Source organism: Acomys russatus, chromosome 9 (assembly GCF_903995435.1).
Source record: "Acomys russatus chromosome 9, mAcoRus1.1, whole genome shotgun sequence".
Taxonomy (NCBI): Eukaryota; Metazoa; Chordata; class Mammalia; order Rodentia; family Muridae; genus Acomys; species Acomys russatus.
The window spans coordinates 65934835-65961763 of NC_067145.1; the positions used below are offsets into that span (position 1 = coordinate 65934835).

The following is a 26929-nucleotide window of genomic DNA, read 5'->3' on the forward strand; positions in this document are numbered from 1 at the left end:
TTGTGTTTGTGTCTTTTCACTTATGAACTTGGCTGTGATGAGGTGTATGACCTTACCTTACGCTGTATGGACCCCATACGCGCTGATTTCACATCCACAGATTGGTAGGTTAGCCACAGGCCCGTATCTACATGTTGTATATAGCAAATGGAGTCTCCGTACTTGATTTCTGAGGTTCCCATGCCATCAACTTCTTTTCTCACCCCCACATCCAATTTTTCCTAGGTATAAAAAGAGAACAGCATATATTTATAAAAAAAAATCACTCATGTGTATCAATAGAATACTACTTTATAAAAACATTCCTTGAAATTTTTGGTTCTCTAGGTCCCATGAAGTAATGGCAATGGCCAAATATCCATTTTTTAAGATTTATTTTATTTTTAACAATTTGCATGTATATGTGTCTGTGGTATGTGTACAGGTGTCTCTGGAGGGCAGAGGCGGGCATTAGAGCCCTTTGTGTGGATTTACAGGTGGTTGTGAGTCCCCTGACTGGGTGCTGGAAGGCAAACTTGGTGCCTTTGAAAGAGCAGGCGGAGCTCATAACAGCTGAGCCATCTTTCTAGGCTTGGGCTCAGTTTTATCATCTATAATTATCTACCTATAAGTATCTCCTTACAGGATCAGAACAAAAATGAGACAATTGAAAAACTGTGAACATATCTAGCAGTAAAACAAAACAAAAACAATCTCTTCAGTCAGACTGAACCACGTTTTCCATGACGCCTGTGAGGGTGCTGATGTTTGTGAGGCCGCCAAGGGTAACTGATTCTTACTTCTCCTGAACTAGTCAAAGCTCAAGTTTCTGCTCCTGCAGTTTCCAAAGCTCCTGAAGAGTTTTACATTCCTGAGGAGGGCTGAGATTCAAGACCTCACTAGCTCGAATTTTTCAAAGTTCTTTTCTTGAAGGTATCTGTGCATGTGTGTGTATGTGCACGTGTGGGTACATATCCACAGGTGCTATGAAGGCCAGAACAGAAAAGGGTAATGCATCCCTTGAAGCTGGAGTTACAGGCGTCTGTGAGGCACCTGATGTGGGTGCTAGGATCTGAATTCTCGCCATCCGCAAAATCAAATAAGCACCATTTTGCTTGTTGCTGTTGTCATTTGTTTCTGCTTTGTGTGCATGTATGTCTATGCGTTAGGTGCCATCCCTGGGACACCCCCCTTTGATTGCCTTGTCCAGCCTTAATATGCAGCTTCTTAACTGCCTGGTCTTATTGTAACCCGTTATGCCATGTTTGGCTGATATCACTGGGATGTCTGCTCTTTTATCAAGGGAAACAGAAGAGGAGGGGGAGAGGGGAGGTGGAAGGGAGAAGACAAATTGTGATCAGGATATAATATATGAGAAGGCCAAATAAATAAGTAAATAAATAATGATTGCAGAGAAAAACATTAACAGAAAAAACAGAACAAAATGTCACAGATTCTTCATGCCATCTGATTTTTCTCTTGTACTGATAATTAATGACCCTCTAATGACCCTAAAGTGAATGAGTAGATAAACCTCGAATTTAAATGAGTTTCAGTTCTTAATATATAAAGGTCAAGGTCACCTCAAAAGCATACAATTATCAACTAAGCTGAATGAACAATTATGCAAATAACTTGGAACGGTATTCTAAGAGTCTGCAATAAAACAGATAAACTATTGTAATTCTGTGCTATCAGATGAGATGGAGTGCTAATCTACTTATGCCAACCCTGTCAATGGGAAAATTAAATTCTGGAAAATATAACAATGTAATTATCTCTTCAGAAGAAAACAATGAGCCTCTGAACATTTTTTTTTAATCTGGAAAATTAGTTTATAGCCTAATTATTTGTGTTTTGAGAAGTCCTGCACTCATTAGCTGAGCATAGAGGATTTTTGGCTTCCTATTGCAATGGGCCACAGCCACTACAAGGAGTTTTAATGAGGAGATTTCCCAGGGACTATGTTCTGAGTGCAATGGCAACCTTGAGTCAGGTAAGAACTTGCTAAAATGGCATGAGAAGAAGGAAGCTGAAGGAAACACCCAGGGCCATGGCTGGGTTTTTTTTTTTTTTTTTCCTTTGTTCATTTCCTGTGGCTCAGGCTTAAAAGAAATTCAGATGCAAACAACCAGGCATTCCAGTGCAGGATCAGGGCTGGGTATCACAAGGTTCTTGGTCTCTTACTCAAAGGATTGAAACAAGAGCTCACAGATACTTGCAAACGCATCAAGGAATCATCAGTAACAGTGATGACAGATCAGAAATACCCTGTCTGTGAGGGGGAGTGAGCACATGAGTGCAGGTGCTGTGGAGGATCTCCCAGAGGTGGAGTTAGAGGCAGCTGGTAGCCTCTCTGCGTAGATGGGTTCTGGGAACCGAACTCCTGTCCAAGAGTAATGCAGGTTGTTAAATGCTGAGCCACCCGAGGAGCTTCCTTTTTATGGGACTAACGGAAGGAGGGGTTTGCTCACTAGGGGCGTATTTTGGGAAGTTTTCTATGTTGACCATTGACAGATCAAGCCTACTGTGAACCTCCCTTCACCCAATGCATCTGATAGCAGTCGCATGCATACCCAATTATGCACAGAAATAAGACGGAAAATGGGAGATTCTCCCTAAAAGTTTACCCTGGGGACACAGTTTGCCTTATTGCACATGTGCTTCAAACCTGTTTAGGGTAGACAGGCCTTTCAGTCCTAGGACTGAATAGACTTTAAGTTTAATGGTTGTTAAGGTAAAAAGACATTTTTCCCATCACCCAAAGAAGGATATGCCTATGGCTCCCTGGAGACGGGGGTTCCAGGTTGCTAACAAGTTGCTGGATGCCTCAAAAAGGAATGTGCATGCAACTGCTTCCAGGTAAAAACCACAGGCTTCCAAGAGTATTGTTGGAAGAAAAGTGTGTCTATCAAGCCATGCAAAGTCTTAGGTTGCTAAGGCATCCACTATGCTCGGCTGCCTCAGGTGTGTTGAACAACAAAAAGTATAGAGTACTGGAGATAAGAAGATGGCATAGACAAAGCTTCTAACAAACAGCATGCGAGCCTACATACAAGTGTTGCAAGGAGATTAGGCGCGGAGCAGCCATGCAGAAACACCACACCGACTTCCCCTCCTCAAAGCAGGGGTTTTCATTTTCTCACTGAGTCTTAAATTATATATTTAGATCAAGCTACTGTGCCTTAGAAAATTGAGATTAGTTGTGTTTCTCATGTGTAACTATTATAATTGTTGGAAAAACAAACAAACAAAAAAAGCAGAGAGGAATTGGACAGTAGGAGTCTGTAGAAAGGCAAAAACATTTAGCCTGGCTTACAAATGCCAGCCTTTTTCTCGGGGTATACCTGGCTCTATAAGTACCACCCAGGCAAAAGAAGGCAACTGCCTCTCTGTCTTGAGGGATCAAAAGAGACACACTCAGATGCAGAGGGATCCAACATCTTTGCAGAAACCCATCCAAAGTCCTATCGACCAATAACTTGTGTACACAAGGAGATGGTTTGGGATAATGGCTGCCATGGTCCTGAAAGAACTGAGCATAAATCTAAGCTACAGTTCCCTGCCAAAGAAACGCATTTCAGTCTAACAGGGTTACCTGTCTGTATAACTGAATAAGTCTTCAGGAAAAGAAAAGAAAAAACTCAGTCTCTGCATTGTATCCTGATCATACAGCTAGAAGACAAAGACCTTAAAGACAGAAAATTTTTTTACATTTCCATTTTCATGTGTGTGGGGATAGGTGTGTGTGCACATGCTTATTTTTACATGTGTACATGAACATGTGTGGGTGCAGTCACATGTATGTTCTTGTGCACGTGGAAGCCCAACTTTGATGCTGTGAAGTTTTCTCATTTCTCTTCTACCTAATTCACTGAGGCAGAGTCAGTTAAAGCTATCAGTAAGGCTAGTATCCCTCCAGGTTTCCTTGCCTCTGTCTTCCAAGCCTGGAGCCCACCAGGCATTTACATAAGTTCTGGGGATCCAAATTCTGGTTCTTCTATTTGGGCACCATGCATGCTAACCACTGGGCCATCTCTCTAACCACTAAAGCATCCATTATATATGATGGATTATAATATATTCTGCATAATATAATATATAACATATTATATATATATATGGATTATGTAATATATTTAAATACCAAGAGGAAAATCCTTTATACACACAGGAAATACACAGATAGGTGATCTCTGTCAGATAATGAAATGTATATTTCTTTTTAAAACACACACACAAATTGATAGTAATAATTAGAATACTGGATTAGCTGTAAACTACTGGAGCTAAAAGACAAAAAGTCAGTGAAACTGAAATGACATTAGCAGGAATACCCCATCTAAAAATAACACTGATACCGAAAGTGCTCTTGCCATCGGGCATGGTGGCTCACACCTGCCATCTCAGCAGTGGGATGGTAACTTCAGCAAGGGGACTTCCATGAGTTTGAGGCCAGCTTAGGATGTACAGTAAGTTCCAGGCAAGCCTTGGGGTTCAGAGTAAGGCTCTACCTCAAATAAGGCCAATTCTCAACGACAATATGTGACGTGAGTGAATTAAGTAAGGACTGCACGTCAGCTAATTCCATTCCAGAAATGGCTCTAAACGTAGAACAGAATGTTCCCAAATGGGACACTAATCTGGCTTGTTAGGAAGTGGAAACCATTTTCTAAGCCAACGGTGACCTCACTAAGTGACACAAAGGCACAGCAGTCACCAAACTAGACTCATGCCCATTCTAAACCTAGTGCTGTTGACTTGCTACCTGGACTCTTGTAGTATTGGCTGCAAGGTCATCCTGATCCTAAACAAGTGCTGAATAAGTTACCGATAGGGAGAAACTGACAGGTCCTTAATCTCAGAAAGAGACAGCCTTGCTCGTTTTAAATTAAACATTAAATTATTAATAATATCTAGTTACATATCCATCTCCTTAAGACAAACAACAGTTAAAGTTAGGAAAAACTGAAAGGTCAAAATAGAATATGCAACACTGGAAACAGCTCAGCAGGTAGAGGTGTCAGCTGCCAAGCCTGAGGACCTGGGTTTTTTGCTTTTTGTTTGGTTGGATTTGGTTTGGTTTGGTTTGGTTTTTCGAGACAGGGTCTCTCTGTGTAGCACTGGCTGCCCTGGACTCACATTGTAGACCAAGCTGGTCTCGAACTCATAGGGATCCACCTGTCTTTGCCTCCTGAGAGCTGGGATCAAAGGCGTGCACCACCACCACCAGATAAGGACCTGGGTTTTAAGCCTGGGAGTCATGTGGTGGTAGGAGAAATCCAAATGCCCCAAATAGTCATCTGATCTTCACTACCCCCTAGTCACTGAAGACCTTTGAAATGCAGACAATGACAGGTGAATTATTTCTCTTCTCTACTGATTATTAACATTTATCACTGATGCTCAAGTCTGGATCGTCCACGGAATTTAATAAAGTCTCAGTTCCCACAACTTCCTAGTGAAGACAGAAAACAACCTCTCAGTGCCACAAGCTTGCACTAGATTAAATGACGGAGAGCACCACATTTGGGAGGCAGATTATAAGGCACACTTTGAATTGCTAAGCTTTACTCTTACTTTCTCTGTGGGAGCGCATATGCTTTGTGGGCTGGCGATGTAGCTCAGTGGAGAAGCTGCTTCTGTAGCACAAAACCCTGAGCTGGGACCCTAGCAGCAAACGCATACACCAGTCATGGTAGTTAGTCCATGCCTGTACTCCCAGAACTTGGGAGCTGAGACAGAAGGGTCAAAAGTTCAAGGCCATCCTGGAGCAAGTCTGAGGCAAGGTGAGGGAGAGTGGCGAGGGAGGGAAGGAGAGAAGGAGAGAGCTTCAAAACTCATATTTTCTGAACCAAAAATAAAAATCTTAAATAAAATAATACAGAAAGAATCTCAGTCTGGAAATGTTTCCGTCTATTTTTGCCCTCACCTCCACAGTCCTTTTATTGGCATTGCTAGTCTCATTTTAAGGCTGTCATTCTATCACCTCAATGGCAAAAGACTTCTATTCGTGGTGTACGAGGGAGGGAAACTGGGAGTTCACCTACCAAGGAATATGTCAGTGGCATTTTAAACTACAAGAAAATTACACTGGTGTTCAATACAGGTACCTACAGGGCCTACCTTATGATTAAAAATGACATCTAAAGACATCTGTGAGAGCCATAAAGTTCTAAAGTGGGAAATATGCCTTAGAAAACCTACAGGTGTGAAAATGCATTCTTCATTATATCAACTCTTTTCCTTAACAGGGATCCCATGTCACTTACATTATAAGTTATACCCTATCTGACTCAATTTCTTCTGAATACACAGGGCTGTCAGCAACTGGTGATTTTTCTGTCAACTCCTGAACTCGAGATTGGCCACTGAACATTCATATCAGTGTCACAGGCATCCCTGTGATAACCCCCAAAAATTCATTTTCCTGTCAACTAGTAGCATAGGCTTATTTTTTGTTTGGGCTTTTTTTGGGGGGGGTTGTTTTCTATAACATTAAAAAACCCCTGTTATGTATGACTCTTAAGGAATAATGACCTTCTTGATATGTAAGTTTTGAGAATTTGGCCTCAGGGTACAGGCCTTCAAGCACCGCTGTGGAAGGCAAGGCCGGAAGACTGCAAGTCCAATGTCTGTATCTAGTGAAGTTTGAAGGCACCTGGGAGACTTAGTGACATTCTGTCTGAAGATTAAAGGTCAAAAGAAAGCCGGGAATGTAATAGTGCCCAGTGGCAGAGCTTGGCATGACCAAGGCTGTTCTCTAACCAGAACTGCACAGTGAAAAGAATACCATGCCCAGAAACACTGAAGGGACCACTGATGTAGATGAGGGGCTTCGCCAGAGTCAAACCATGCTGTACGTGAGCCCAGGGCCCCACGCAAGCTGGGATGGTGCTCCACCACTGAACTGGGTCACTAGTCCTTCACACAGTTTTGTTTTGTGAGTTAGAAGCTACAAATTTGACCCGACTGGCCTAGAACTCACTCTGTTACTCAGGATGGCCTTCAGCTTCTGTCCTTCTCCCCTCGGGAGCTGAGATAACAGGCCTGGGCCAAGGCCAGACTTGGGTTTGGTTTTCATTTTGGAAATCGTGAAGCTGAAGATACCAATAGAGTCTAAACCAAGAGTTCATCATTCCCACTCACCATAAAAAGCTTTCTCTTTCGTCAACAGCAGCACAGAAATTACAACTGTCAAGCCACCGAAGCGCTACAAACCTGAAGCATACCTGGGCCAAAGACACATTGGAAAGAAGGCATTGTGTCTTCTTCCAGCATGAAAGTGCTTGGTTTTCTTACTGAAAAGAAGGAAAAGTGCAACGCGTGTTTCCTATCTAACGCTGGCACTCAGAAGGGAAGAAAACGGCACATCGGTTATGTCTGTGCAGGTGCGGGGACTGCATGACTCGGTGGTGAAGCACTTGCCTTGCAATCAGGAGGACCTGAGTTCTAGTCTCAGAACCCACAGTTAAAAAAAAAAAGTTGGCAAACACTTGGATTTCCAGCTTTAGGAGTAAAGAGAGGTAGGTCCGTGGGGCTCGCTGATCAGCTAATCTAGCTTACAGGCCAGTGAGGGACCCAGTTTCAAAAAACCACAATGGCTGGCTCACAAGAAAAGACGGCTGAGGTTGACTTCTGTCCTCCACAGGCATGGACACACAGATGCACATGCTTCTGCATCAGCATGAGCCTGCACACGTGTGCACAGGATATTTAGTTGTATCTTCATGAGTATTTACATATATGTGTTTGCGTGTGAGCTCAATATGTATTTAAAAAATACAGAGCTGGGACCAACTTATCACTAATAAAGGAAAGAATAAAATTGTGTATTCTAGTTTCCCTAAAATTTGATAATATGAACACTAATTTTATTTTGTTTCCATTGGTTTAATGTGTCTTTATTATATAATAGCAGATAGTACTTTACAGCATGAATAAATTTTAATTTCATTAGGCTTCTTTCCAATTAAAATGAAGTATTTTAAACATTACAATCAACACTATTAACATGTTTAATTTTTCATAGTCTATGTATGGGAATTTTTTTTTAGACGTGTATTTCTGTGACATTTACTTTTTCCTAGATTCACCTTTTTATATTGTAACTTATTTTAAATGAAACTAAACAATCAAAATAGCCTTTGCTACCAGGAGTGCTGGTGTATACCTATAACCTTTGAGAAGGATAATGCACAAAAACCATGAATTCGAGGCCAATCTAGGCTACATACTGAATCCCAAGTCAACCAGGGCTATAAAGAGAGGCTCTACCTCAGAAAAACTGTACAAATATAACACATCAATTTCTGCACATCAAAGAAGCACATAAGTGGAGTTTTCTTCTTAAATATCAAGAACATCTATTTTAAAAACATTTTCTGCCAATCAAAATTACATAAAACATTACCCAAAAATTGTACCCTGCTTTGTCCTTCTATAATAACTCTCAAATGTATTCATTCCCTATGTTTTTCTGTCAGACAAACTTTATTTCTGATGACTGCAGTATTTCCTATGTGATTACTTATGAGCTTCTGAAAAATCTATAATCTGTAAATAAAATATTTAAAATCAGCAATTCAGAGGAGAGACTTGAGAGGTGGCTCAGAAGTTAAGACCACTCACTTACTGCTCTTATTCAGCTCCCAGCTTCCACATGGGATGCTCCATAGCTGCCTGTAACTCCAGAGACTCAACTGCCCTCTTCTGCCGTTCATGGACAGCCCCCCACATGTGTGTATACACATATACTCATAAGTAAAAGTGAATCTTTAAAAAACATACAATGGACAGAGTAATGTAGAAGGACTGTGTGATCCAAAAGCACTAATAATTTGGTGAAGAAGAAAGAGGAGGAGGATGTGACACCAGAAATAAAAATGGTGCAAGACAAAATCATTTCTCTGCTTGGGATAACACAGAATGAAAATCTCGTCATCTGGGGCACAGCAGAGTAGTGGAAGGTAGGAAGTGATGTGTCTGGGGGAAGTCATTTTCACAAAGCATAAGTCAATATAAAGAGACAGGCTAACTGGGAAGACAGGGCTTAGCAAGGCCAAGGTATAGTTTGGAACTTAGAGAACTCCTCCCTTCTCACTCTGCATGGGGAGTTCAACAGAATCGAGGATCTGCATGCGGGGATTTAGGATCCTTCTCCCAGAAATGAGCCCCACCTGGGACTAAATTTCTCTGGTCAGTCCAAGAGTACTCATCTCCCAGCGGCCCCTCACCTCAGGGTTACTTTATTTCCATCTATGCACATTAGAGATGAGAACACAGTTGAAATATAGATGAAGAAATACATACAGTGTAAACCCACACATAGAATAAAATCTAAACTGGGCATGGTGGCAAACGCCTGTAATCCCAGCACTGGGGAGGCAGAGGCAGGGGGATCTCTGTGAGTTAAGAGGCCAGGCTGGTCTACAAAGTAAGTCCAGGGCAACCAAGGCTACACAGAGAAACCCTGTCTCAGAAAAAAAAGAAAAGAAAAAATAAATAAAATTATCTGAAGTACAGTCCAGACTAGATGCCAGAAAACAGCCCAAAGCTGCCATTCCAGGACACAGACCAGGGGCAGGAAGGTGTGGCCCACATTCACTTTCTACAGCCAGGTTCTACAAACTGTCCAGTGAGGAGTATGCTTCTCTCACCACAATACTGTAAATGTTATAAAAATGTCTTTAAAACAATACACTTGGGGTAGGAGAGATGGCTCAGCCTGCAAAGGTGTTTGCAGCGCAAGCCTGGTGACCCGAGTTCAATCCCAGGAGCCCATGGAAAGGTGAGTAAGGCAAACAGAGAACAGACTTAGGTTGTCCTATGTCCTCTACAGGCTTAAAAAAAGTTATAGCCAAAAAGAGTAACATCCATAAGCTAGTTTAAAAGATGTAATTGGGGCTGGAGAGATGGCTCAGCAGTTAAGAGCACTGGCTGTTCTTCCAGAGGTCCTGAGTTTGATTCCCAGCAACCACATGGTGGCTCACAATCATCTATAATGGGATCTGATTATCTCTTCTGGTGTGCATGAAGACAGAGCTCTCAGATACATAAAATAAATAAATAAATAAATCTTTTTAAAAATATACAATTGATTTTTATCAAACTCAAGTCTGTAATTTCTAAGAACAAAATCCCCTAAAACTTTCTTATCCTTAGATGAAAAACAGTTCAATTTCCAAGAAGGAAGAAGTCACCAATATTTAAAGATAAAACTGTTCACTTTAAATGTGAAAATAGCTTAAAATTTCAGATGTGAAGCCGTACCTAAATGCATTGAGATCACTCTCCACTGCATAAGGCTGAATTGCCAAAATTTCATTGTAAAAGGGATGCTGTAGAATTTTATTAATGATAATTAAACCCAACAGAGCATATAATTATGTTTGTTTACTGTCCACATTTCTTAAAAGTTACAATTAAGTCATGGGTTTATTTTTGAATGGCAGACTGTAAATTACCTTAATTTACCCCTGTCTGAATTACTGCATTCTCTTCTTAATTTTTCACATGTTTATTGAGTGAGTATGTGCATGGGTGGGTGTGTGCAAGGGCATCAGAGGACAATCTGTGAGCATCCTTTCTTTCCTTCCAACATGTGGGTTCAGAGGATCAAGCTCAGGTCATCAGGTTCGGAAGCAACACTTTTACCTGTTGAACCATCTTGTTGGTCCCTCTTTTTAAAATGTGCTATACCAGTTATGTATGAACTGTATACTAGAATGTGTAATTGTAAAAAGAATAATATAGGTAATTGTCTGTACCCTTTGGGAAACACATTGTCTGATCTTCCATTGATATTTAAATTTTACTATAATTTTTAAAAAATTAAGTGTCTTCCTGAATTCCAGCTCTACTGTTTGTTGCTCTCTTATCATGTGCAGTCACCATTGAAAATTACATATAAAGAGCCTGTGTGAGAAAACAGGTTCTCAGCAGCCTGCAGGGTTAAGTGGTGCTGTGGACACAGGGTAGAAAATGAGCTTCAGAGAAAGGGGTCATCATAGCCATGTTCAGACAAGGGCCTTGCTGCCTTCCACGAAGGTGGCAGCACTATTTGACTGTCAGCTTCTAGAAAGAGAATCCCTGAATAGAAACCACAGAGGACCAAGGCAGTAAAAAGAATTAAACTTGCAGCTCAAATCCAACACTGACAGAATGTTCAGAGGGACTCGAGGGGGAAAATGTATCAACAGCTACAGCTGTTAACAAGATACACCAAGAGCTTGCAAAGATATTCTCAGCTCTAGAGTTGGTACTCCCACTTCTAGGAATCTTTCCTAAAGAAATAAGTCAGAACTATGCACAAACTGTCATTCTAGCAGCTACCACCCTCTACTTATGTTCGTACAAGAGACCTGTGTCCACTGTGATGGGCAAAGCAATCCACACACCCATTTTCTTCCACCTTCCTTTCTTACTTTTCTCCTTTCTTCTTTTTCTTTTCCTTCCTTTCTGCCATTTGCTTATAGACTATATTTTTTATTTTATACATCTATGGCATATATATATGTATATGTGTGAGTGCAGATGTGTGTATGCATGGCTGGCGAGGGCCAAAGTTGGCAATGTCATATGTCTGCTTACAGCCTTCTCCACTCTCTTTCACACTGGGACCTGATGCTCACCAATTCAGCTAATCAGGCTGAGCAGCAGCCTTAGGAAACCACCTGCCTCCCTAGAGTTGAGATTACCAGTGCAAGCCACCAAGACGGGTTTTAATGCACAATTGTACCTTCAGTACATGGGAGGATACAGCAGGAGGATAAACTCAACAAAGAGGAAGTTTGGGCTATATCCTGTCTTGTAAAAAAGGAATGAGTGTGCATGTGTGTCCTTGATTTTTTCTTTTAATCTCCAGATTTTGATCTTGCTGTTTGACATGGCAAGATCCCCTGTGGTGATTGTGTTCAGTCCATGCATGAGGAGACAAGCAGGAGTCTGTGGAACATCCTTCCTGGCCCTTCTGGCTTTTAAAGTCTCCCTTGAGAAACCAGGTGTTATTCTACCTGTATATGTGACTTGGTCTTTTTCCTTTGCAGGGTTAATATTTTTCCTTTGTTCTGTGCATTTAATGTTTTGGTTATTATGTGCCATGGAGAATTTATTTTCTGGTCCAGTCTATTTGATATTTTGTATATTTCTTGTACCTTGATAAGAATCTCCTTCCTTAGGTTAGAGAAATTTTCTTCTATGATTTTGTCAAAAATATTTTCATTGTCTTTGACATGGGTTTCTTCTCCTTCCTCTCTCCTATTCTTCTTAGAGTTGATATTTTCAAGGGGTCCCAGTTTTCCTGAATATTTTATGACATGATTATTTTAGATTTAGCATTTTCTTTGACCATGGTATCCATTTTTCTATTTTGTCTTCAACACCTGATATTCTTTCTTCCATTTCTTGTATTCTATTGGTGAGGTTTGCCTGAGGTTCCTGTTGGAGTTCCAAAATTTTTCTCTTTCATGTTTCCCTCAGTTAAGATTTTCTTTAATGATTCTATTTCCACTTTCAGGCCTTGAAAGGTGGCAGCCCAGAATACTACACTCAGCAAAACTTTCAATCACAATAGATGGAAAAACAAAATATCCCATGGCAAAACAAAATTTAAGCAATATCTATCTACAAAGCCAGTGCCACAGAAGGAACTAGAAGGAATACTCCAATACATAAATTGGTTGGCCACATCCAAGAAAACACAAGGAATAAATAACCCCAGACCAGCAACTCAGAAGAAGACACACATACACACCACCTCCACCACTACCACAACAAAACAATAGGAATCAACAAACACTGCTCATTTATATCTTTCAACATCAATGGTCTTGATTACCCAATAAAAAGACACAGACGAACAGAGTGTGAAGTGAAGTGAATGTAAAGACAGGATCCATCCCTCTGCTACATCCAAGAAACACACCTCAACATCAAGGATAGACATTCCTTCAAGGTAAAATGTTTGAACAGGGTATTCCAATAAAATATACCTAGGAAACAAACCAGTATAGCCATTTAATTTCTGACAAAATAGACTACAAGCAAAAACTAATTAGAAGAGATAGAGACTGACACTACATATTCATCAACAAAAAAACCCATGAAGAAGACATTATAATTCTTAACATATATACACCATACACAGGGTATCTAGGTTCATAAAAGAAACACTACACAGTTTAAATTTCATATTCACCTTCACTCACTGATAGTTGATGACCAGTACCCTGTTCTCACCAGTGGACAAGTCATTCAGACAAAACTAAACAAGAGAAAAGTTGGAGCTAATAGATGTTATAAACCAAATTGACTTAACAATATTTACAGAGCATTTTATCTAAACACAAAAGAATATACCTTCTTCTCCATAGCTCATGGAACTTTCTGCAAAACTGACCACATACTTGAACACAAAATAAGTCTCAGAAGATACAAGAAAACTGAAATAACCTCTTGACAGTACAGAACAAAAGTGAATGTCAACATTAGGGGCTGGAGAGACGGCTCAGTGGATAAGATCACCACCTGCTCTTCCAGAGGTCCTGAGTTCAATTCCCAGCAACCACATGGTGGCTCACAATCATCTTTGATGTGATCTGATGCCCTCTTCTGGTGTGTAGGGTACATACAGATAGAGCACTGTATACATAATAATAAATAAAATCTTTTTTAAAAACCCGAAACAGAAAGCTTAAAAACTCATGGGCAACTCTCTACTGAACAAAAATTGGGGACAAAAATTAAACAAGAAGTTAAAGATTTTCTAGAGTTGACTGAAAATGAATACACAACAAAGGTGGTTATAATGGGCAAATTCATAGCACTAAGTGTCTCCATAAAAAAATTGGAGAGATCTCATCCTAGGAACTTAATAGCACAACTGAAAGCTCTGAAACAAAACAAAAAATCAATGAAACAAAGAGTAATTTCTTTGAGAAAAATCAGTAAGATTGGCAAACCCTTATCCAGATTAGCTAAAAGACAAAGATAGAATATCCAAACTTAACAAAACTAGAGGTGAAAATAGGAACATAACAGACACTGAGGAAATCCAGAGAATCATAAGAACATATTTAAATAAATCTATATTCCACAACATTGGAAAATCTAAAAGAAATGGATAAATTCTTGATATATCCTACATTCCAAAGTTGAATCAAGATCAGACAAGCAATTTAAACCAACATATAACCCCTCATGAAATAGAAGCATTAATTAACTTTACCAAACAAACAATACAAAACAAAAACAAAAACGAAACCCAGGGCCCGATGGTCTCAGCAATTTTACTAGGCTTTAAAAGAAGAGTTAATGTCAATACTCCTCAAATAATTCCACAAAATAGAAACAGAAGAAACATTGCCCAATACATTTTATGAGGTTGCAGTTAACCTGATACCCAAATCACATAAAGACTACCCCACCCCAGAAAAGAAAGAGAATTTCAGACCAATTTCCCTTATGAACATAGATGCAAAAATTCTCAATAAAATATTTGCAAACCAAATTCAAGAACACATAGAAAAGATCATCCATCATGATCAGGTTGGCTTCATCCCAGAGATATAGGGATGGATCAACGTACATAAATCAATAAATGTACTCCACTATATCAACAAACTGAAAGACAAAAACCACATTACTGTCTCATTAGATACAAAAACACCTTTGAAAATAAATCCAACACTCATGGAGAGATTAGGGGTACAGGGGCATACCTCAACATACTAAATGCAGTTTACAGAAATCCCATAGCCAACATCAACTAAAATAGAGAGTAACTCTAAGCAATTCCACTAAAAGCAGGGACAAGACAAGGTGTCCACTCCACAAACTGGCATCATGCTCACTGAACATGAAGGCAAGTTGGTGCTGACATACAGCCTTCACCTCTATGGATTAGCATCTTTGATATACTTAGGTACTTTATGTGCTACCAAAGGAGAAATGTAAACACCAATACACCCAGAAATCCTCTGATCTTTAGTATTGCCTTGTCTGCAAGATATCTAGTGCAATGGGGCACAAAGCTTATAAAAATAACCAATAAATATCAGATTTAACTTAAAGCTCACTCCACAAGATGGAACCCATATCCTACTGCTTGGTGACCCAAGAACCAGAGAACTAGAGTAAACCCAAATAATACTGCATGTTTTAAAAGTAGCAATAAAATGATTCATAATAATGTTCTGCAATACGTATTGATCAATGCCTTGCTCAGCCATCATCAGAGAAGCTTCCTCCTGCAGCAGATGGGAAACAATACAGAGACCCACAGCTAGACAGTGTGCAGGGAATGAGAGACCTTATAACACTCAGCACTAAACAGGATGTCTCCATCAAATCCTCCCTCTCAGGATTCAGGAAACCCCGGTAAAGGGGGCAGAAAGAGTGTAAGAACAGAAGGAATGGAAGACATCAAGAAAACAAAACCCTCTAAATCAACATGATCAAGGCTCTTATGAACTCACAGAGACTGAGGCAGCATGCACGGGGAATACACATGCCTGCACCAGATGGGGTCCTAGAGCTGAAAAGAAGAAGTGGACACATGGCCCTATCCCTAAGCTAGAAGCTGTCTCCAGTGATAACCACTTGCAAATGACAATTTAGTTTCCTCCAAGGGCATCTTACTAGGGAAGCAAACTGTTCCTAAGGGCAGGCTGCATGTGTGCCCAGCAGTAGATGGCTAACAGAAAAGAAAGTCAGTGGCACCGCTGGAGGTTTCTTGTCTCACAATGTTATGTCAGGGCTTTTCTTTCTTTCTTTCTTTCTTTCTTTCTTTCTTTCTTTCTTTCTTTCTCTTTTATCCTATCTCTTTAAAAATTCTATTTATATACTTTTAATCTCTCCCTTTCTACCCTATGTGTCCTTTGTATATATAGTGTGTATTCCGGTTTAGTGTTTTCATGAGATTCCTGAGTGTGCCAAAGAGTGAGTTTCCATGTGTGTATCTGTTCCTTGGGCCCTTTCTGTTTGTTTTGTCCAAACTGATGTATTGATTTTTGTCTTACCTTATTATATTTTATTTTATATTATTATCCCTTAGAAGCCCATTTATTTTCCAATAAGATACAGAAAGGGGTATATCTGAATGAGAAGGGAGATGGGAAGCAAATGGAAGGAGTTGAGGGAGGAGAAATCATAATCAGGATATATTATTGAGAAAATATATTTTCAATAAAAGGAAAAATATAGAACTTTATATTAAGAAAGAAAGAAAGAAAGAAAGAAAGAAAGAAAGAAAAGGAAAAGAAGGAAGGAAGAAGAGAAAAGAAATCCAGAAGGAGATGGAGGGTATGTTTTAACTAAATATGGAAAGTATGAAGCCAGCAGGCTATCCTGGCCAGTTCCTGACATAATGAAAAGAGATGCTGGGGAGAGAAATCTTTCCTCCTCGGTTCTCATCATCAAAGAAACAGAGCAAAGCCACATGGTCAGAAATCCCCAAATGACACTGTCCATCTTACCTTGGAAGACCGGAAGGCAAATGCTGTTGATTTTACATCAGCTTTTTCTTTGTCCATGAGTAGAAGGTTCTTGTCTTCCATGAGGCTTAAGTACTTTCCTGTTGTGACATGCCGGAGTCGGAATGGCTGGCCCCATCTTATGTGACTTCCGCTCCACCTGACCGAACAACCAGAACTTGATCCAACCACATCACCATCAGAGAAGCAGCCATTGAAAAGAACGAGTGTGACTCTGCATGTGTGTGCACACATGTGTGGATAAACACTGTAAGTAGCATGTACAGACATCTATGCTACATGTCTGTATGTACAAACATCTGAGAACCAGGTGAAAAAAGAGGAGACAGACTGAGAAAACTGGAGGGAAACACACAGCTTTTATGCTTGAGAGAGAAAGGATTTTAAATATGTAGCTATAACATTTCCCTTATTTTATATGTTATAAAAAGGCAGCTTAGCTTTATGATATAGATGCATATCTAACAAAACTTTACATTAAGGCTGAAAAAGTATCAAAAGTATTGCTATTTAGGTGGATTTAACCAACTTAATATTCATATCAAAGACATGTTTTAATTATTACACATTAAATATTGTGAATATGGTATTTTGTTGTTTGGACTAACAGAACAATATAAAAGTTTATAAGAACTTCTTGCTGAGGTGAATGTTAGAGGAAGAAGGAAAACTCAGGCAATCACAGAAACATGCCACCCTGTGGTAAAATCTCTCAAGAGACTACCACAAATGAGAAAGCACAGCACCAAGCACTCTACCCATGGAGAGGAACTTGAGTGTCTTTAAGAAAATGAAGGTGAATGTTGACTCACAACTGTATTTATTCTCGCTTGATTGTTTAGAAAGCAGAGATGAAACCACTTGATTTTAAAACATCACTTCTTGAGGCCGGGTGTGGTGGCACATGTCTTTAATTCCAGCACTCAGGAGGCAGAGGCAGGCAGATCTCTGAATTCAAGGCTAGTCTGGTCTACAGAACAAGTTACAAGATAGCCAGGGATACACAGAGAAATCTTGTCTCAAAAAACAAAACAAAAACAAAAACATTGTGCCTTTAATACACAGCAAGTTATTTTCTACCCATCTGTTTAAACTGTTTGGGATACCATTAATCGAGAATGCACCAAGTTTTCTATGGTTACTGTTTGGGATGTCTAAATAAAATGTCTGCAGACACTAAATTATTGTATTTATCACTAAATATGCAGCAAGCTCACATTTATAAATCTATGTTCATTGATTCTAGCAAAAACAGTCCTGGCTCTCACCCAAGGAGTCAGTATCCTACAGCAATAACTTCCTTTAGAGTGCAATATTATAGGAAAATACATTGACAACTGAGTACATTTTAAACAAAGACTAAACATTCCAATTAGTTTTTAAAATTGTATCTGGTATCTTAGCTTAGTTTAAAACAGCTTAAAGCCATACCTTCATCAATAATGCAGCATTAATTTAAATGGACTATAAGGCACTCTTTAGATAACTTCTTTTTAAATATATTTTATTAATTTATTCATATTACATCTCAATTGTTATGCTATCCCTTGTATCCTCTCATTCTTCCCTCCCATTTTCCCTACTCCCTTCCCCTATGACTGTGACTAAGGGGGACCTCCTCCCCCTGTATATGCTCATAGGGTATCAAGTCTCTTCTTGGCAGCCTGCTATCCTTCCTCTGAGTGCCACCAGGCCTCCTAAACATACCAGAAGTACGTATGCATGTATGTGCATCTGAATTCTTACTGCTACAGTGAATTTACTACCATCCAGAGTGTAGCACTCCTATATTAAGCTACTTGTAAGTAAAGTCCATGAGCTCTGCAGATTAGCTGCTGAGTCGTTCACATCCACCTGCACCTATAGAAGTTTAAGTCCACAATCTTTCAGACTTCAGATGAGTGACAGGCTTGCAGATAACATGTCCTGCTTCCAAACCTGACATCCCTCTGTCCTAGCAGCACTTTTTGCTAGGAAGACACCGGGTGTGGGGTAAAATGATGTCACAAAGCAGAAGAGATGAAAGACAAAGGCAGTCTGTAGGAATGTATGAAATGTGACTATTCAAGGGTCTTGTGCCTGGTGAATCAAGACAGACAGAATTGGCGGAAAGGACAAAAGACAAACAAATGGTTGGGCACCACATTTGTCCTCCATGCTGCTTGCTGTTGGAGTTGTTAACAGAACCATCTCACCCTGAGTTGGAAGCCAAAGGCCCTGGCCATTCCATACCCTCAGAACCTTAGGGCAGGTTCAGAAGTTCGACTTACGCGACTCTTAGGGTCTCCAGCCTCCAGAGGGAGCGTGCATGAACGGATACGGCACCACCTTCGTAATGAACTGTTCTGTTGACATGGAAAAAAAAAGTTTAGATTTGAGTTTAACAGGTTTCACTCTTTGAACTCTGTCCTTTAAGCAAATTGAAAGAAATCAGGGTATGGAATAGCCTGTCAACGAACAATTAAGGATCTATTGTGAGGCAGGAGATAACGCAGCTGGATAAAAATAAGTGTAACAGTGATCAACATAAGTTCTTCCTCGATAAGCATTTATTTAAACATATTCTCTCACTATCATTTCCCTCTATAATACCAATCCTTTCCCATAATCTCCTTCCATAGGAATTGTTTTTACCAAACTTTGGTCTGTGAAAGTATACACTTCGCAGTTTAGGAGTGGTTTTATGTATTGTTATGTAAAGATGTGCATGTAACTGTTCACTGCTCTAAATTTGGCTTTCATTACTTAAAATACTTCCAAGAAATGCAAGAATACTGATTCTTAGTATTTTAATACAGTCATTTGCAATTTATTCCGAATTGACAATATATGACAAACTATAAGCAGATGGAGCTGGAGCAATGGGTCAGAGCACTTGCTCCTCTTCCAGGAAACCCAGGTTTGGTCCCTAGTACCCACGTTGTGCGGCTCACAGCTGCCCGTAACTCCAGCACCAGGGGCGCTGACATCCTCTTCTAGCATCCACAGGCAGCCACATATGCATGTACATATGCAAAAATACGTAAGTAGAAATAAAATCTTTGATATTTAATTCACACATATGCATAAACAAACAAACAAAAAAAAGCACAAAAAGTACATCTTGGGATGTTTGCCACATGTGCCCAAATGGCAAAACACTCCCAATAATATAAGGTGTCAAGAAACTTACATAAACTAGGCAAACTGGTCTCTGTGACCACCCTTCAACACTGTTTCAAGGAAAGCAAGGCTTGTGAACACACTTGCAGCTTTTTCCAGGGCTTCAGCCTCTTCTCTAGGGTGTGTAACTCCACCGCACTACCCCTCCTCTCCAGCCTCCCTCTCTGTCTCACAACACTGACCTGCTGACGGTTCTCCAATCTCATCCCCAGACCCATTTCTCTATTGAAATGGAGTTTGCTATGACCATCAAACAACCTTCCTGTCACCAATTCCAATAGGCTTCTTGTGAAAAGACACTTGAAACCTCTTGCTGTCCAGGCCATGCTTCTAGCACCATCTTGCCTGTGTCTCCTCCTTAACCTTTTTGACATCCTTCTTCATTCTATCTTTATTGTGGGATTTCTCAAATACACACACACACACACACACACACACACACATACACACACACATAAACACAGAGTTCAAAACTACAACAATTATCAACATAGGACCAATATAGCTTACAGCTTCTAATTACCCCTCCACAGGCAACCTGTAAAAATATTGATATTACAAACTATCCCGACAGTTTGCAGATTTTCTAAATTATCTCACAAAATTTTTTTCTGTGGCTTTTATCAAGATTTAACTAATATGTGCATATTGGGAAGATATCCTCTTTTTTCTAAAGGAGTGCCCACCACTTCTCTCTCTCTCTTCCTCTTGGACTTTCATGGAGTGTTTGTTTTTTTCATGTTGTTTGTTTTGTATTGCTTTTACCCTTCCTAATATTATTTTATAAAAAATTCTGCCCCATTTGTTCCATAGAACTTTTTATATTCTGGATTTTTTTTCTAGCTATATCCCCATGGTGCTAGAGTTATAAGTGGTTGTGAGTGTGAGAGTGTGCTGAGGACTGAGATCACACTTGCTACAAGAACAGCAAGAGCTCTTACCATGGAGTCATCTCTCCAGCTTCATGGTGTCCTTTGCTTCTAAATCTACCTCTAAATATAGCTGCTTACTCAATTTAGATTTTTTTCATAATAATATTTAAGAAACTCATGTCACCCACTTCCTGTAATAATGCAACCATCAGGAGGAGTCACAATGTCTGGCTCTTCACTTCTTAGGATATATCACCAGGCTCGGGACCATCCTCAGATGTCCATCGTGACCAGAGGGTTTTAGATGCACCCATGAACACTATCAACAGCAGTGGCTTTCTGACATGGCTGTAGATAATAACCACAGGAGAGACTAGCAAAAGTACTATGTTCCACCTCCACCAGTGGACAGTAAAGTAGATGTGGGATGTGGCTCTTTTTAAATTCTTCAGCTGAATCCAATGAAGAGCCAAGACTTGGACGCCATGGTGTAGGATGGTATCCCCTTGGCAGTACACCTGCGGAGTGGGGTTGGGCATATCTTGGCTACAGGGGATGTCCCCTGAACTATAGAATATTTACAACAATCTGCTCTCCACCAACTAAATGCCAAGAGGAGCCTCCCACAGGTTGGTACAAACAAAACTTCCTATCACACTGCTTAATGTAGCTTATGAGACAAAAACAACCATACTACAAGCACCATTGATGCGGGTGAATAATTCTTAACCTTTAGTGAGGTAGAATTTTCTCCAAATCCAACTTAAGGCCCAAGCTGGCCCCATGGCTAGAGTTTCTGGTTGAAGCCCAGGGTGAAACCTATACGTTGACATTCTTCCTCAGTCCCTGGATGAAGCATAATCTGCAGATCGACATTTTAAGATGTGTGGGGCTGTATTAGCTATTTCACTGCGGTTCTTAACCTTGGTTATGTAATAGAAACACTTCTGCAGCTTTAGGAAAATTCAAAGCAAAGAAACCACTCAGGCTAAAAAAAAAAAAAGTCTCCAAGTGTATGCTTAAAAAAATAAATGAAAAATAATCTATATAATCTATTTCACTGTGTGTACATGCACAAATGATGATGATTATGATAGGTAGATAGACAGATAGACTATAGCTAGATGGTCATAGATATAGATATAGAGACAGATGATTGATGATAGATGACAGACAGACAGACAGATGTATAGATGCAGACAGAAGTTGATAGATGATAGAAATAAGAGATAGGTAGGTAGAAAGAAAGACGAAAGGCAGACAGATGGATAAAGATTGATAGATGGTTTATGATAGATAGATGATAGATGATAGATAGATAGATAGATAGATAGATAGATAGATAGATAGATAGATAGTAGAGATTAGAAAGTCTGACTTTAATAAAAGTCTTGTGCTTCCCCGCAAAGAGCAGTGTTCTAGATACACTTTTTAAAAAGATTTGTTTAATGCATATCGGTGTTTTCCCTGCACATATGCTTTGCATCACGTGTGTTCCTGGTGCCCACAGAGGGCAGAAAAGGGCATCAGATTCTCTGGAACTGGAAACACAGACAGCTGTGAGCCATCATGTGGGTGTTGGGAATTGGACCTGTGTCTTCTGCAAGAACAGACAGTGTTCTTAACATCTGAACCATCTCCCCAACGCCCTAGACACATTATTATTTTTTTCTGATGGCTAACAGTAAAATTCAGAAATGCAATTTTTAAAAACCTAACCATTTAGAAAGTAAATAAACTTTACCAGGATCAAAAGAAATCAAAGATTTACTGTACCTAGAACAAAATGAAGATATGACCATATCATAATGTGTGTTCCTCACATGGAGACTCTGAAAGCATTTAGCCTACAATTCCTCAATTATTCAAAAAAAATGATAATAAAAGAAAGAATTCTTGTTGGAAGAGAAGAACAAACCAAACCAATATGAAGAAGAAAGACGGCTCTCGGATGTGTGGGAGGATCAAGGAGAGAGGAGTTGGCTTCCTTTTTCTCTGTTACTGTGAGACAGCATACTGACTGAAGCATCTCAAGGGGAATGGAGGACCATTTGGCTCCCAAGTCCAGGCACAGCCCATCCTTGTGAGGAAGTCAAGGGGGGCAGGACTTGAAGCACCTGGTAACGTCACAGCCACAGTCAAGAGGAAAGACGTGAATCAGCATAGGCACACAATCATTGCCTTCTTCTGTGGACCATGGACCCAATGTGACCAGTTCTCTCAAGCTCCTGCCATGGTGACTTCCCAGCCATGGTGGACTAGAAACTGCAATTGGACCCTAAAATAAGCACTTTCCCTTTCCCCTAAGTTGTATTTCTTGGGTATTTTATCATAGCAATAGAAAATAAAGCTAATACAGAAATATAAATGATATGCACTTTCTTTACAACAATAAATCACCATGAATATGTCCCAAATATGCAGTTCTAAATGAGCTTAGAAAAAAGTGCTGAATAATGAACCTCAAATGTTGACTAAACAGAGTGGTATATAGAAATTACAAGGTTGGAAATAAAATGGGCTTTAAGATACAAATAGTACAGATATGGCTGTGTAAAATTATGTATTTACATTGGGGAATTGTTCAAACATTTTCTAGATTCATAACTTTCAGTTCAACTTAACAGTAAGTATTTTTTAATTTTTATATGAGTAAACAGCTAAAAGTAAATTTAATTCAGATTTTTAAAACACAAACATAAAGTTGAAAGGAAAGGAAATCCTCCTTCCTTTCTGAAATCTTTTAGCTTTATCCTAAATGTTCTTCTGCGCTGAAGTCTGTGTAAAGTGTTCCAACAGTGGGTTTAGACTCTTGGGGTCCCTTTCAAGTACTGACTGCTGACTGGAGGCTCTTGGTCATCTAGTGGACTCCCTCATATAAACAGATAGGATGTGTAGAAGTTGTTTATTTTTTGTTTGTTTGTTTGTTGTTGTTCCATGGGCTGTTTCAGGCTAAATGTTGATGCAAGTATCAAAATCCTAAATGAAGCAAGGCTTAAGGTCCATCCAAAATACACAAAGGTGAGCTTATTAAAAATTTGGTCCATCTGGAGGCGTGTGCCTATTTTATGAAAGGACTGTGTATCACTTTTGCCCACCGTGTATCTCAGGCATGAAACTCAGAAACCATAAAGTCTGTTTTTTTCAAAGTCTGTTCAAGTTATTTTTCTAGTGCTGTGAAGGGACACCATGACCAAGACAACTTATGAGAGAATTTGATTTTAGGGTTCATAGTTTCAAAGGTTAGAGTCCCTGACCATCATGGCAGCAGGCCCGTAGGTATGGCACTGAGGCAGTGGCTGAGAGCTTATATGCTGAGCCTATAACCATGAGGCAGAGAAACTGGGCCTGCCATTGACTTTTGAAATCTCAAAGTGAGATTTCACCCCCAGTGGCAAATCCCCTCCAACAAGGCCATACTTCTTAATGCCCCATAAAACAGTTCCACTGAGGACTAAACATTCAAATATTTGAGCTCATGGGGACTCAAACCACCATAAAGTCCAAGGTGTTTACCAAATGATATTAAGACCTTTAAACTCAGACAATGCAATGACTATTAAAATGATATGCAAATTGAAGCATAATAAAAAAAAGTGGTACTCTAAAATAAATTTAAAAAAAAAAAAAAAAAAAGAAGTTAAAAAGACTCATACAAGACTGCCCTTGGAGCTGCCACCAGGGACTTTGGTGCAAATGGCAGCAATTTGTCAAAATTCAAGGAAGATGAATGAATGTTGTGCTGGCAAGTTTTATGTCAACTTGATGCAAGCTAGATTCACTGGAAAAGAGAGACGCTCAATTGAAAAAATGTCTTTATAAGATCCAGCTGTAGACAAACCTGTAGGACATTTTCATAATTAGTGATTGATGTAGGAGGGCCCAGTCCATTGTGGGCCCTCATTCCTAAGCAGGTGTTCTATAGGAAAACATGCTGAGGACACCATAAGGAGAAGCTAGTGGCCAGCACCTCTCCACAGCCTCTGCACCAGCTCCCGAGTCCAGGTTCCTGCCCTCACTACTTTTGATGATGAGCTGTTATATGGAACTGTGGTTGATATAAACTCTTTCCTCCTTACACTGCTATAGCTACGTGGGGGAAGGAAAATAAGTAAAAATAATACAAGTTGATAATATTTCTGACATCTTCAAGATTATTATTATAGTATACAGTATTGAGGATTCAAGCCTGGACTTCATACCCAACTAGGCAAACACTCAAGCACCGGGTTGAGTCCCCAGACCTCTGTCTACTTTCACTTGCAACAGGTCCCACTAAATTGTCCAGGCTGAGTCTGAACTCACCCTGCAGCACTGATTGGTTTTTGTTTTCAGCTCCCCTGCCACAGCCTCTGGAGTAACTGGGATAAAAAACAAACAAACAACAACAACAACAACAACAACAAAAAGCTGGTGCTAACCACACATTTTTTACCTTAAACGGAAACTTCTACATCATAAATCAAAAAAGTTGAAATTTAAAGTGTACAATGTAATAGCCATTTACACACACTCACTCAAGACAACTTTAAAGACTCCCGGGCTTCTGACTACACATTATGCACCAGAGCACATTGTCCTTCCTTAGGGAACTCATATTTCAGGCTGGCCACGTAAGAGGAAATTTAAATGTATTCTAAGCACAAATTCTCCCCACAATGTCATCAATTCAACTTCTCACAGTTATTATAGCATTGTCCACCAAAACATAAGTAGTTAGTTCCTTCAGTTCTGGGAGTCATAAAATACAATTTAAATCTTATCTCAATTGTTCAACCACTCATTTTCTGGGTAAAAAGCAAGTGCTGTGACAGCTAGCATATTCATGTTCAGAATCTGAAGCCCAGAAAATACTATATTGGCATGTTAATGAGAGCACAAATCTTCACAAGCCTCTCACTGCCTGACACAGGGGTATTTATTCATAATAAAACTTTACAGGATACACAATTCCAATTAGTGAGCTTTAGGACATGATCATAAAGCATCGTTAATAAAAGGCTGGTTGCTACGAGAGCCCTGATGACTACAAGAGTGAGTTCTGACAGAGGCACCTTCTCCAGATGATGTTACAGCCATGAGCTCACTTTTTTTTTTGTAGGGCACCAAGAAGTTGGCAAGTCGCTTTCATATCTCATTGCTATTAACTTTCTGAAGGCATCATCTCATTGTGCAAACCTGGGCAGGTTGCTGAAGTCAGTGCCTCCACCTTTTTGTTTTGAGACTAAGGTGTGTGTGTGTGTGTGTGTGTGTGTGTGTGTGTGTGTGTGTGTGTGTGTGTGTGTGTTCCTTTAAGCCTGGAAGTGGATATCAAATTCCCTGGAGCTGGATCTACAGGCAGTTGGGAACAAAGCAACATGGGTAGTGGAAACTAAACTTGGGTCCTCTGCAAAAGCAATGTGCACTCTTAACTGCTGAACCATGTCTCTGGACCCTGACTCCATTACTTAAAGCATTCCCTACGGTGAAGGCATTAAGAATGATATAAACTCTCTATACCACTGGGAAGAGGCCTCTGAGGATTCAAATGATAATACCAATGAGTTTGTGCCCAGTCCTTCCATAGTGATAAGGAAAGACTCTATCATGTTGGCTTGAACTGAGTTGCTACAGTCAATCAAATCAGTAGCATCCTGAGTTTCCTGACATTTGTTATGGCTTGGAGCTGAAATACCCTCCTCAGACGTGTGTTTTGAATGTTTGGCCCCAGGATATGGTTCTACTTTGAAGGCTGTGGAGCTGTGAAGCATACAGGAAGTGGACATTGCTGGTCCCACCCTACTTTCTCTGCTTCCCACTCTGCAGCCAGGGCTTGCAGAGTCTCTACCAACTTGCCTTGCCTGCCCATGTTGAATCCTTGAAACCATGAGCCAAACAAAAACTGTTCTCCCACAAGTCATTTCTGTCAGGCATTTTGTTATAGTCATGAAAGAGTTGCTAACATCATATTCAAAGGCATGAGTCATTTTCTGCTATAAATACTGCAGAGACAATCAATTAATCTTTGCCTTTAAGACAGGTAACCCCATGTCAGCCTCCTCCTGAGGGTGAATGCTGAAGCTGAGTCTCAACATATTCTCATTGAAAACTTTATATAATCCATCACATCAATAATAACATAAAATCCTGAAGCCAGTAACCTACATTATAGATAAAAAGCTCCAGGATATTAAGTTAACATAGAAAACCAATTGGGATGGTGAGGTGGGTGTCTCTTGCTTGTAATTCCAGTACTTGGAAAACGGAGGCAGGAGGATCAGAAGTTCAAAGTTATCCTTAGTCATATATTGAGTACAAGCTTAACCCGAGATTTATGAGATCCTAACTTAAAAAATACACCCTACAATTAAAAATAAAGAAAATTACATATAATGGGATAAATAACTAAAAATCATCTTTGTGACCCAGAAATGAACCCATACA

At 39.8% G+C, this 26929-nt stretch overlaps 1 protein-coding gene across 1 annotated transcript in view; it reads right to left on the bottom strand.

Moving 5' to 3' along the window:
• Ryr2 (ryanodine receptor 2) overlaps positions 1–26929 on the bottom strand; it is a 561576-nt gene that overhangs the window by 279830 nt on the left and 254817 nt on the right. The window contains 3 exon segments of the mRNA XM_051151477.1: positions 57–221; positions 16455–16611; positions 18743–18817. Of these exon segments, the coding sequence (XP_051007434.1) occupies positions 57–221; positions 16455–16611; positions 18743–18817 (397 nt within the window).